This window comes from Prionailurus viverrinus, chromosome C1, assembly GCF_022837055.1.
Source record: "Prionailurus viverrinus isolate Anna chromosome C1, UM_Priviv_1.0, whole genome shotgun sequence".
NCBI lineage: Eukaryota > Metazoa > Chordata > Mammalia > Carnivora > Felidae > Prionailurus > Prionailurus viverrinus.
The window spans coordinates 165,687,506-165,700,539 of NC_062568.1; the positions used below are offsets into that span (position 1 = coordinate 165,687,506).

Below are 13,034 nucleotides of genomic sequence, written 5' to 3' on the forward strand. Positions count from 1 at the left end.
GAGAAACAATACCCTCAGTCTTCCAACCTGTGTAAGAACCATGTAAATAAGGTAGGTAAGGGCAAATTCAGTTTTCAACACCTGGTGTGTAACCAACCTGGGTCCTATCCATGTTTCGCAGTGTGGCTCCAGAGCTACCTTTAACCACAGACGTGAAGGAGAAGGTAGTAAACATGCAAATTCCTTGCACACCCTCCCTCCCATCTATGACACAGAATGTCCAGTGGTGGTTCTACAACATCTCCTTTAACAAGTTCCATAGGTTCATTATGTACCTGCCTTTATCCTTCTCTGTTTTTATTTTTCTTCTCTATTTCTTTGTTTCTCTCTCCTTTGTTGCTGTGTCGAATTATTTAAAAATGAGACAGAAAAATTCAAAAAGCTAAAAAAAAAAACAACACGCCATTTTCTTACATTACCCAGACTTAACGTAACACTTGTGTCCTATTTGCTTATTTAAACAAATATATGGGTTGCCTGGATGGCTCAGTTGGTTAAACATCCAACTCGTGATCTCAGCTGAGGTCTTGATCTCAGGGTCATGAGTTCAAGCCCCACATTGGGTTCTGCACTGGGCACGAAGCCCACTTAAAAAAATAAATAAACAAAAACGTCATCACATTAAAGTTTGAAAATCACTGCCTCAGATATAAACCTATCTTGTACAATGGTGGACAGGAGCATGTCTTCTCTAATGTACCCCAGGCAAGAATGGCTGACCACTGCTACGGCATTATTACCGCAGCAAGTGAAGGACTGCATCCGACTGCTGCCGGGGGTCACGAAATGGTGGCTGGAAGGGCAGAATAAGAGCTACTGGCAAACGTCACAACTTGCCTGAAGGTCCCATAATATCCTGATTGGAACTGAGTTCCTCAAAACTTCACATCCAAATATCACGTGGAGTTCTTCTTTCTTTTTTTTTTTAAGTACACATAATCAGACCTGCCTCCTGATTTACTGAATCAGAATTTATGACCATAATTTGCACAGAACCAACACAGTTCTGTATTTGAAAGGATTCAGGCTTCACCAGATCCTTCCCCACAGAATCTCCACTCTTGCATTCTTTATTTCGATTAAAACATGTTTGCTAGCTAGACTCCATCAACAAGCAGTTTTTTCAAGAACAGCTCGTGAGTCCGCACCTGAGCTCTTCATTTGGCCATGATGCCGCCTCCCTAAGCAGTTGGTAGATCCTGCTCTTCCAAATTCTGGTACTGAAGTTGTAGGGAAGCCTGATGGTCTGGTCTTTGTGGGTGATTTGCCTCTTCTACCTGAACAACCAAGGACTCGTTCTTCTCCTATTCATGAAGTTCAATGGCTTACCTAGGATAAAGCCTAGTGTTTCCCATTATTCGGTGATTAGTTTCTGTGCATCTGCAATTTTCTTTTAAACCTCACTTTGTTGTCTTCACGCCCCATCTATTTTACTGATGTGTTCTGAGGAAGCTGTTCCACAACATGAAGCAAACATTATTTTTCTAAGCTCGGCTGAAGTCTTTTACGTGCACTTTAGTCTGCACTGTTTGCATGGATGTCACGCTTCTATTCTTTCCATCTAACTTGTGCTTTGTTGGCAGTCAGGATACACCAGATGTTCCAGTGTGGGCTGAAGACTCCTCAACACGTCTCCACTCTACTGAAGATCCAGTGTGCCTTCCTCTCTCATTATGGTGGAGGCTGTTCTCCCTCCACACCATTCCATAGCCTTGGGAATGGTCAGGGAAGGAGGGGGCAAGCTGAGGCAAGGCGCAGTCTTTATGACACCTGGGCTACACTCTCACTTCTGAGGTTTAAATACCTTCCACCAGAGTGCTGAGCAGTGTCTCCCACTCCCAGGGAGGAAATCCTTTGGACATCAGCCCTCTCCCCAGTGCAGTGTGTAGCTCTACAGACTGCCTATCAGGAGTCAGGCCCGTAGTGTCTTAGCTGCTCCTCCCCAGTCCAGTGAAAGAAAACAAAAGGATCAAAGGGTGACTCTCCTGACTGTGTAGACCGCAGGGAGAAGTATCGAGATTCCCGTGGATCCCCCTGCGTGGCTCAGGGATGAGGAAAGGAGAACAGATGCTCGCTATGCAGCACTTCTGTCAACATCACATGCCTGCTTCTTTCCTTGACTCTCGGTTTTTTGACTTCACAAGTTATGTCCTCTTTCTTGTTTACCTGTCCTTGGTGCATTTCTGTGCAGCTTATTTTTCTTTTTTTGCTACATTTGGTCAGGTATTAAAACAATCCCCTCTGCCCCAATTCAAAAACAACTCTCAAGTAACATATGATTAAAAGTAAAGATTTCTCAAAAACAAATTCCCTTATGGGGCGCCTGGGTGGCTCAGTCGGTTTAGCGTCCAACTTCAGCTCAGGTCATGATCTCACAGTCCGTGGGTTCGAGCCCCACGTAGGGCTCTGTGCTGACAGCTCAGAGCCTGAAGCCTGCTTCGGAGTCTACACCCCCCTCTCTCTCTACCCCTCCCCTGCTCGTGTTCTGTCTCTGTCTCTGTCAAAGATGAATAAACATTTAAAAAATGAAAAAAAATGTCCCTTATAAAATTGGGATATATGTCATGTGAACCTATGTGGATTCTATGTTGTTAATTAATTACTTTTTGTTCTATTATATAATCATTCATTTCCTGTGTGCAGATAATCTGAGGGTTGATTCTATTTTAATACTAGAATCAAAATGCTAAAACTTGAGTTGTCTGTACTTTACTGCTAAAATCAGGTGATCACATGCTCTTCACTGTGTATAACAAACACATATTCTAACACAGAATTTTGTGTTCTTTATCAAATAAGAATTTCTAGAAAATGTACAGAGATCCTACAAAAGACTGCTAAGGCCTGAATGATTCAATCCTCTGTTCTTTATATCAGGTATTCTGGCAGGTGAATAAGATCCTATTTGGCAATAACTCATCTCAGATGCTTTGTATGTGTGTATGCAATTGTTGTAACGTGTGACATAACTGTGGCCAAGAAACATGAAAGAAGAACATAGAGAAAGCCCCCTAATTTTGAGGTACTGGCTTTGTTCAAATATAAACATTAACTCTTTTCAAACACAGAGGGACTGATTTTTTAAAGAATGACGTTAAAAGACCAGAACTGCAGTGCTGTCACTGTCCTAAGTAGCTGAGTCACTGTGACCTAGTCACTTCTCTTTTCCTTATGTGCAAGCCTTTACGGATTAGAAATATTACCCAGCCCTGTCAGTCTAGATCTTTATCTCATCAAGCCAGGATGATGCTCTCACAACCCTTGTTCCTTGTCTTCTTACTTTTCAGAGAGTAAATTATTTATGTAACTCATTATTTGAACAAAAACGTGCAATTTCCATTTAGCACATTATGCCAGTACACTTACCCTTTTGCATAATTTTTTTAAGACTTACTGCATAACTTGTGCGTTTGCACTTTTCATATAACAATAACAACAATACGCGCAAATACACATAGTGCTTATGTGCGTCAGGTACTACTCTAAGTGCTTAATGCATAGTAACTCATTTAATCCTCATAAAAACACTCTGGGAGATACACACTATTATCACAACACTTCTCAAGAGAGAAAACTGAACTATAAAGAAATTAAGTAATTTGTTTGAGAGGATACAATCATCTGAATATAGGTGGGCTAGTGTGACCATCTACCCTATTAAACGTTAACTATTGTCTCTCATGCCGAGTTTATTTTGCTAACATGTACATACATGTGAATATAAGAATTATATACACATGGATTCAGATACATGTACATGTTAGCAAAACAAACTTGGTACCTGCATTTAACTGGGAAGGGGAGAAAAGCACTTCTAAATACTTCCATAAATGACCTCATTTAAATATTCGCTCTATGCAGTAGATACTTGAATTTCTCCTTTTTACAAAAGAAACTAAGGGCTCATCTAAATACTTGAAATTCCACAATTAAAATGATTTTCTCAAAGAAATAATCACCAATTTTCAACTCAAAGAGAAAAGTAACTAGGAAGTTCATGCTTGAATGTTCAAGCCTATAACAAACACTTTAAAATTTCCCTCCCTGGAATGGAACCCCTCCTCCAAGCCACTGTGCCAATGAATTATTTACAATAAAACCTCCGTAAACTTAAAGAGGAAGTTTCCCTCGGATGGGTTTCTCTTCTGCACCTGCATATCCAGTTCTTGGCACCTTTGCCTCAGTTCTTCCTTTTCCGCTAGTGCTTCTTGAAGTTCTTCCAAGGCCCTTTTAAGCTGAAACAGAAAACGTTCTGATTCTTAGAAAGATGTGTTCTGACACAAGTTGAAAAATATGTGTATGTACACATAGACACGGACATTCAAATTTATCAACAAGTCTACTCTCTTTAAGTCTCCATTTGAACCTTTCTAGGGTTACTATGCAAATTAGACAGCATAGGAAAAGCAGTCGGCACAGGGTCTCTGGGATGTAGTGGACAGTCAATAAATAAGTGACTACTAGTCGGAGTGAGGGGGAAAATTTTAAGAGGGTGACCAGACGCAAATGGACAGTTGTGTGAAAAAGGTGTTTGGTCATGGGAGAAGGTGCTGATTAGTATAAAACAATGAGGAAGACCTAACTGCAGATGGAAATCATGCATCTGTAGTGACCTCAATTCAAATAAATGGCTGTGCTTTTCTCTAACAGAGCTCAGCTGCATGGATGCTGCAGTAAAGACGGGCACTCATTATTGTTTTAGTCTGAGTTTCCCCGATGATCAGGGATGTTGAGCACCCTTTCATGTGTCTGTTGGCCATCTACACGTCCTCTTTGGAAAAATACCTATTCATGTCTTCTACCCATTTTTAAACTGGATTATTTGTTTTTTGGGTGCTGAGTTTTATAAGCTAACTACAGAGAACACACTGATGGTTATCAGTGGGGAGGTGGGTGGGGGGATGGGGAAAACAGGTGGTGGGGATTAAGGAGAGCACTTGTGGTGAGCACCGAGTGTGGCATGGAATTGAATCACTAAATTGTACACCCGAAACGAATGTTACACTGTATGTCAACGAACTGGAATTTAAACAAAAACATTAGAAAATTTTATCTATTAACAAATAAGTCTCAGTTTGTTGTTTCTGTGTGAATATTTACACCATCTCATTAATATTTAAAGCAAAGGTCCCACAGAAATAAAATTTTAGGTAAATCTTCATGAAAAAAAAATTGTTTTCTGGTTTAATGTGCATTTTTAAAAAAAAACCTGAAGTATCACTAACATAGAATGTTATATTAGTGACATACATCATACAGTGATTCAACAACAAAACGATGGTTAGATGCCCTGAAGGGGGTGACAAGGCCTTAACTGAGCTGTGTGCTGGCAGGCCGGAGGGCCTCTTCCAGCCTTGTGACAGGGAGCGCTAACCTTTTCCCCTTTCACGCATCACTCCTTATGAAATGTTCAAACAGCAGAATATTAGAGGATGTTGTTTAATTTCATTACACAAAATTTAGAAAAAACACAGTGTTTAAATTCAAATAGAAATTTCTTAGGAAAATTTTAGTTTGGAATACTTGGTGAGATGCCTGGTGACACTTATGAAAAACAGGTGTTCCAAAGTAGAGCAGGAAAAGCACTAGATGCAACGGCCTGTCCCTGTGCCCCTCCCGACAGCCCAGGAGAGTGCCCTCCCCCGTGTGAACCAGCATGCAAGAGAACCTAGAACTGGGGGAAGGGGTCTTGAGCGCAGGGTCATGGAGCTGTTTCTTCACAATCAGGAGAGAGGACAGCAACATGACAAAAATTATCATATTAGATAAATGACAACTTAGCAGAATTTTTTCAACTGTCTGCTACTTAACTGTGCAATCATCCAGCATGAGCCACATATATATCAGAAGTTTTGGAAGGAAAGTTCAATGTCACTCATCTCTGAACATGATCATAAAAACTTTTGGAAACCAACACTACTTGCATTCATGAAGGAATTCATAATAATATTCAATTGAGATATTATAGGATAAACAAGCTACATTTCATGGAGGAGAATATTCTTGCATATGTTCGCCTATGTAAGCCTTATGATAGTAATTGGCTAAGGAACTGCATGACTGTTTTCAATACTCTCCCCACATACTAAGATACTTACCTGTTGCTCTAATTCTCCGACAGCATCATTTGTGGGACAGCTCACTATTTCTTTACTCATCAACTAGGAAATTAAAGTAGCAATGTTAAGTACAATAAAGAGACTAAGTTAGGAAGTAAAAATAAGTTTACTTAAAAGGGCAGTAAAATGCTTTATATTTAGTTTCCCTTGATGATCCTTAGAATATTATTTAAATAAAAACTTATTAGAGACTTAAGCTAAATAACACAACATTTCAACTATTACATCAGTGGGGACATCAGGAGTAAAGTGTACTTGAAATGCACAGATAAATTTAAAATACTTGTATGCTGAAAAATTGTAATCTAAGTTCTAAGAGATAAACTACTGAATAACACGGAACACATAAAATAATAATAAAAAAAGATTCTCCCATAAAATTAACACTTTTAAAATACAGCCTTTAAATGAGTGATATAGCAAAATTCCTAATTTGAGAAGTCATTTTAAAAGTAGGAGTTACAATTATATGGAAAAAAAAATCTTATAAAGGTAACCTTTTTGCATATGAAACACAGATATATGTACTGTGATGTTTTTTCTTTTCGTTTTTATTTTAATATTTATTCAATTTGTGAGAGAGAGAGAGAGAGAGAGAGAGAGAGAGAGAGATAGTAGGGGAGATGCAGAGAGAGGGGGACACACAGAATCCAAAGCAGGCTCCAGGCTCTGAGCTGTCAATACAGAGCCCAATGCAGGGCTTGAACCCACAAACCGTGAGATCAAGACATTAACCGAAGTTAGATGCTTAACTGACTGAGCCTCCCAGGAGCCCCTGTACTATGATGCTTTAAATTCAAGTCAACAATGCAAACTCAGAGCACACACTGCTAACCTCCTGTGAGATGCCTCCTTCCAAATCATGCCCCTGTCAAACTGCTTATACTCACTAATTCCTCATTCTACCTCCCGTTGGACATCCTCTACCCTGCACTTCAGTCTGATGTTAAGAATCAACATGTACCACGTGAATTCTGAACCATTCTGGTTCAACCTACACATCTAGATTCGCTTGAACCCAGGCTACCTGACTCCCAAACCTATCACCATATTTGCTCACAGTTTCTCCATTCTGAAAATGAATGTAAGATATGTTTACACACATGCTTTAAAATTTCAAGAAAGACTACTCTAATTGGCAGAAAAAAAAGAAAAAATAAAGATTCCTATCTGGTCAGAGGTTGTTTATCCTGCTTAGGTGAAGTTATTTAAGGGAATCTGACAGGGGCACCTGGGTGGCTCAGTCATTAAGTGTCTGACTTCGGCTCAGGTCATGAACTCATGGTCTGTGAGTCGCAGCCCCACATCAGGCCCTGTGCTGACAGCTTGGGGCCTGGAGCTGCTTTGGATTCTGTGTGTCTGGTCTCTCTCTCTGCCCCTCCCCTGCTGTGCTCCATCTCTCTCTTTCTCAAAAATAAATAAATGTTAAAAAAAAAAAAAGGGAACCTGACAATATTAACCTATCTTTTAAAATACAGAAGTACTAAAATTGGGCTTGAAGTCTTTTTAAGATATTTTGGAGAAAGAAAAGAAAGGAAGGCACACTAATTTAAGGTAAATAAACCTGCTGCAAAGGGCAAGTTTATACAAGTAGAAAAATATACATCCATAAGATTTATGTGATAATTTTTGTGTCATTAGGTTTAGGATTTTCATACATAGGTGAAATAATAAAAACTTACCTCTTGAATAGCAGTCATGACCACATGTTGAACAGACTCTTCCAATGTCATTATATTTTGAATATGTTCTGTGATTTAAAAAAAAGACAGATATGATAAAAAGAATCTACTCTTTCCCATGTTACTTTAGCCATTCAATTGATAGTATAAAAGGTCATTTACCACACATACTTCTTTATGCAAGTGTATTTTTCCACAAGAAATAAGTCCACCAAAATTATATAAGCAGAATTAAAATGCCCAAATTTTAAATGTTTTATTTTTCCTAAAGAAGAAAACCTCTACTTTTCTTATAAGAAGAAAAAGAAGAAATTATGATTAATCTTAAAACAATTATGACAATTTCTTCCCTCTTCTTAGATGTTCAGTATTATGGGATGAATTCATACATATTAAATGAATGTTAAATCTTCAGCCCAGAGAATTAAATCTTACCACCTATGTAGTTCATTTCAGGAAGGCTTTCAAAGAAGGGACTTCTACAGCCTCCTATAAACACATACTCAATATTCATCAAGTCTTATCTGAAGGAGATCCTTATGCCTTACCACAAACACACATGCAATAAGTTAAGTCTGTCCCAATATGAAATGAAGAACCATAAGAAAAGGTGTTTCATATATTTACATAATCAACTTTGATGGCATGTTCTCCAGCTAAAACAATTTCCATATAATTCCAAATTTCCAAAAAAACATTATTTTCAAACATTTTTATTGCTTAAATGATTGTCCTGGAACACTCCTGAAAGTTCTCTAAATCTTTCTTTTATTTGTGAAGTCAAGAACTGGACAAAGATTCTGACAGATTCCGATATGCACCTGACCACTAGGTGGGGAGTGGGAGGGGAAGGGGAAGAGTTAAGTAGAGAAAGCACAGGCAATGCAAGGATTTCCTTTAACTGGATTTTCTGGGTAACGGAGAGTTTCAAGTCTGCTGAAACCTTCAAAAAAAATATCTCTTTTCCCACCAAGATAAATATGGTACTATTAACCAAACAAGTTCATTCTTTCAAGACTGAGACTATTGCAATACCTTGGAATCATTTCGAAATCAATTCTCATTGCAAAGTATAAAGGTGTGGAAGCTGTTTTACATGCTGGGTGTATTTTAGGTTTCAATTAAATTACTGCAAGGTTTTTTTATTTCATTTATTTGCTCACTCCTAAAATCTGAGAGCCCACATATCTCCAAAATTAAATCCAATTAGGTAACACTGATGTGTTTAACAAGACAGTGAAACTATTTCTTTATATTTACCACTTGCTAAGCTTTTATTTACGTATGCTGAAATTGAATTTCCTTTCGAAATTCTGGGGACAAAAATTCTATTAATGCTTGGAACTAAATTATGAAAATAATATTAAAATTCATGGAAGGTAACAAAAATCATAACATGGGAAAATTACACCTGAAAATGTCAATTATAACTTAGAATAGGAAGAACTGATTAATTCACAAGAAAAGAGATGAAATGAGACAAAAGAACAGATATTAAATAGTGCAGACAAAATACAGTGAAAGCCCAAAGTTACTTTTTTGAAAAAGAGTATTAAAACTGACAAATGTGGAAAAGATGGCAGAGTAAGAGGATGCTAAACTTGTCCCAGGGACACACCAAGGCAACAGCTACATCTATGCAAAACTAACTCTGAAAATGACCTAAAGGCTAGTGAAACAGACCTTCCTTAGCTAGTCTCAGAGAGAAGGCCACATATAAAGGGTAGGGGGGCGGCAAAGACATGGTTGGGAACCAAATCCCCAGTGGGACCAACCACAAACAGGATAGGCAATACAAGGATGGAGAAGCGAGATCAGACCCCACACTGGGCAACCCTGTGTCTGATGAGTCCCTATAATATCTGACTTAACACTGGGAGCTTTAAAAATCAGCAACGCCAAGAGAGTTTCCTACTGAAGGCAATAGGAAACAGAGCCCCATCCTCGCCCACCCCCCTAAAGAGCCAGCACACTAAATAACTCAGCCCTAGACACAGCACAGAAGCAGCAGTTTGAAAAGCACCTGGGGTATACATGAAGGAAATTCAGTGACTAATGTCAGAGTATGTGCATGAAGGGCAGGATCTGCAGATTCCTCCCAGGGAAAAATGCTGGCTAGTGCCGCTTTTCTTCCCTCCCCCACTAAGGAGATGCTTCTGGGAGCCAGTTCTAACACTCTCCTTCTAGCTCGCTAATGCCACAAGCTCTGCCCCAGTGCTACCCTGCAGACATGCCCCACCCAACCTGCCTGCTTTGGCAGGCAACCCTGCAAATTAGCTCCAGCTCGGCCACACCTGACAGGTAGCACTGGCCAGGCCTGTCCCACTCCATAGTTCTCCAACGCTGAGGAGGTGAGTAAATAATCCCAAACATGAGCACAGCTGCAATTCCTGCAGCTAGGCCTCTTAGTTGGCTGCACAGGGAGTAAGCCCTGCTCTTCAGTGAGACTTACAGCTGTGGTATAGAGGCTAACTGCAGGTGGCTAGGGTGACCACTAGCCCCACCCACCAACTGGCCCATGGCAGCCTCAGCCTGGCCTCTCAATAGCACTGGGAGTAAATCCTGCCCAGTGCATCCACAGCAGGTAAAGCAGGTGACTGCAGCTAGCTGGGCTGAAGGTTATGATGGCCCAGCCACAAGTGTAGGGCACAGGAAGCCCATGTAGGGGATACTCCTGGAGCACCTAGTTCTGATGACCAGGAGGGACTGTGCTGTAAGACACTTTTCCATACCAGGCCACTATCTTCAAGACCAGAAGAAGTAGCTGACCTACCTAATATACCCAGAAATAAACACAGAGAGTTAGACAAAATCAGGAGACAGAAGTATATACCCCAAATGAAAGAACAAGACAAAATCATGGTTAAAGAGCTAAATGAAACAGAGGTAAGCAACATGCCTGATAAAGAATTCAAACTAACAATCAAAGACACTCCCTGGACTTGAGAAAAGAGTGCATGAACTCTGTGAAAACTTCATGAGATGGAAAATATAAAAAAAAGAACTAGTCAGGGCTGAAAAATTCAATAACTGAAATGAAAAATGCACTAGAGGGAATCAACAGCATATCTGATGATGCAAAAGAACAAATCAGCGATCTGGAAGACAGAGTGATAGAAAGCACCCAAGCTGAACAGCAAAAAGAAAAAAGTAAGAAAAAAAAAAAGAAGAACAGGTTAAGGGAACTCTACAACATTACCACACATAACATTCATATTATTAGGGGGTCCCACAAAGAGAAGATAGAAGGAAGGCAGAAAATTATTTGAAGAAATAGCAGCTGGAAACTTGCCTAATTTGGGGAAACAAATATCCAGGTCCAGACAGCACACAGAGCGTCCAACAGGATGAATACAAGGAGGATTACACCAAGATAAATATAATTAAGATGAAATAACGATAGAGAATTTTAAAAGCAGCAAGAGAAAATAAAAATGTTATATATAAGGACAATTCCATAAGGCTATCAGTTGAATTTTCAGCAGAAACTTTGTAGACCAGAAGGAAGTAGCATGATATATTCAAAGAGCTGAATGGAAAAAACCTTACAAACAAGAATACGCTACACAACAAAGTTATCACTGAGAAGTGAAGGAAAGATAAACGGTCTCTGAGACAAACAAAAGTTAAACAAGTTCATCCATCATTAACTCAGCCTAACAAGAAACTTTAAAAGGAATTCTTTAAGTGGGAAACAAAAGATATAACCAGATGTAAGAATATTATGAAGGGAAAATGTTTCACAGGTAAAAGCAAATGTATTTTAAGGGCAGTAGATTAATTACTTATAAAGCCAGTATGGAGATGAAACACAAAAGCAGTAAAATCATTTATATCTACAAAAATTAGCCAAAGGATACAAAAAAAATAAAAGGATGCAAACTATTACATTATATATGTAATGTGAAGAAGGAAGTAAATATTTAGTGCTTTCAAAATGTGTTCAAACTTAAGTGACTTAATATAAATATCAACATAATATAAATTGTCAAACACACAGGATATTATACATCAACCCAGTGGCAACCACAAATCAAAAACCTATAATAGATACACAAAACATAGAGAGAAAGGAATCCAAGCATAACTCAAAGAAAGCATAACCACAAGAGGGCAAGAGAAGAAAAAAGGAACAAAGAACTATAAAAAAAAATCAGAAAACTATTAACAAAAGGGTAATAAGTATATTCTTATCAATAATTATTTTAAATGTCAATGGACTAGGGGCGCCTGGGTGGCGCAGTCGGGTAAGCGTCCGACTTCAGCCAGGTCACGATCTCGCGGTCCGTGAGTTCGAGCCCCGCGTCGGGCTCTGGGCTGATGGCTCAGAGCCTGGAGCCTGTTTCTGATTCTGTGTCTCCCTCTCTCTCTGCCCTCGCCCGTTCATATTCTGTCTCTCTCTGTCCCAAAAATAAATAAACGTTGAAAAAAAAAATTTAAATGTCAATGGACTAAATGCTCTAATCAAAAGACATAGAGTGACATAATGGATAAGAAAACAAGACCCAGGGCGCCTGGGTGGCTCAGTCGGTTAAGCATCCGACTTCAGTTAGGTCATGATCTCACAGTCTGTGAGTTCAAGCCCCACGTTGAGCTCTGTGCTGACAGCTCAGAGCCTGGAGCCTGCTTCAGATTCTGTGACTCCTTTTCTCTCTGCCCCTCCGCTTCTCACGCTCTGTCTCTGTCTCTCTCAAAAATAAATAAACATTTTAAAAAATTAAAAAAAAAAAAAAAAAAAACGAAAACAAGACCCATCTAGGGGCGCCTGGGTGGCTCAGTTTGTTGGACATCCAACTTCAGCTTGGGTCATGATCTCACAGTTTGTGGGTTCAAGTCCCACATCGGGTTCTGTGCTGACAGCTTGGAGCCTGGAGCCTGCTTCAGATTCTGTGTCTCCCTCTCTCTCTGCCCCATTCACGCTCTTTCTGTCTCAAAAACAAATAAACATTAAAAAAAAAGAAAAAACTAATCTATATGCTAAATCTATATGAGCCTACAAGACACTCACTTCAGATCTACAGACACAAATAGACTGAAAGTGAAGAGATGGAAAACAATATTCCATGAAAATGGAATAAGGGGGGGAAAAAAGCCAGGATAGCAATACTTATATCAGATAAAATAGACTTTAAAACAAAGACTGTGGCAAAGGGACAAAGAAGGGCATTGCATAACAATAAGGGGATCATTCCAACAAGAGGATATAACAATTGTAAATATCTATGTACCCAAC

At 39.3% G+C, this 13,034-nt stretch overlaps 1 protein-coding gene and 1 non-coding gene across 2 annotated transcripts in view; both read right to left on the reverse strand.

Moving 5' to 3' along the window:
* The window catches only part of HOOK1 (hook microtubule tethering protein 1), a 71,710-nt gene that overhangs the window by 32,592 nt on the left and 26,084 nt on the right, over positions 1-13,034 (reverse strand). The window contains exons 7-9 of the mRNA XM_047873250.1: positions 7,802-7,869; positions 6,099-6,161; positions 4,152-4,235 (exon numbers count right to left, since the gene is read on the reverse strand). Of these exons, the coding sequence (XP_047729206.1) occupies positions 4,152-4,235; positions 6,099-6,161; positions 7,802-7,869 (215 nt within the window). The remainder of the gene's footprint in view (positions 1-4,151; positions 4,236-6,098; positions 6,162-7,801; positions 7,870-13,034) is intronic.
* On the reverse strand, positions 5,270-5,396 carry LOC125174298 (U6atac minor spliceosomal RNA). Its single transcript, XR_007155410.1, has one exon. It is a non-coding gene; the product is annotated as a U6atac minor spliceosomal RNA (small nuclear RNA).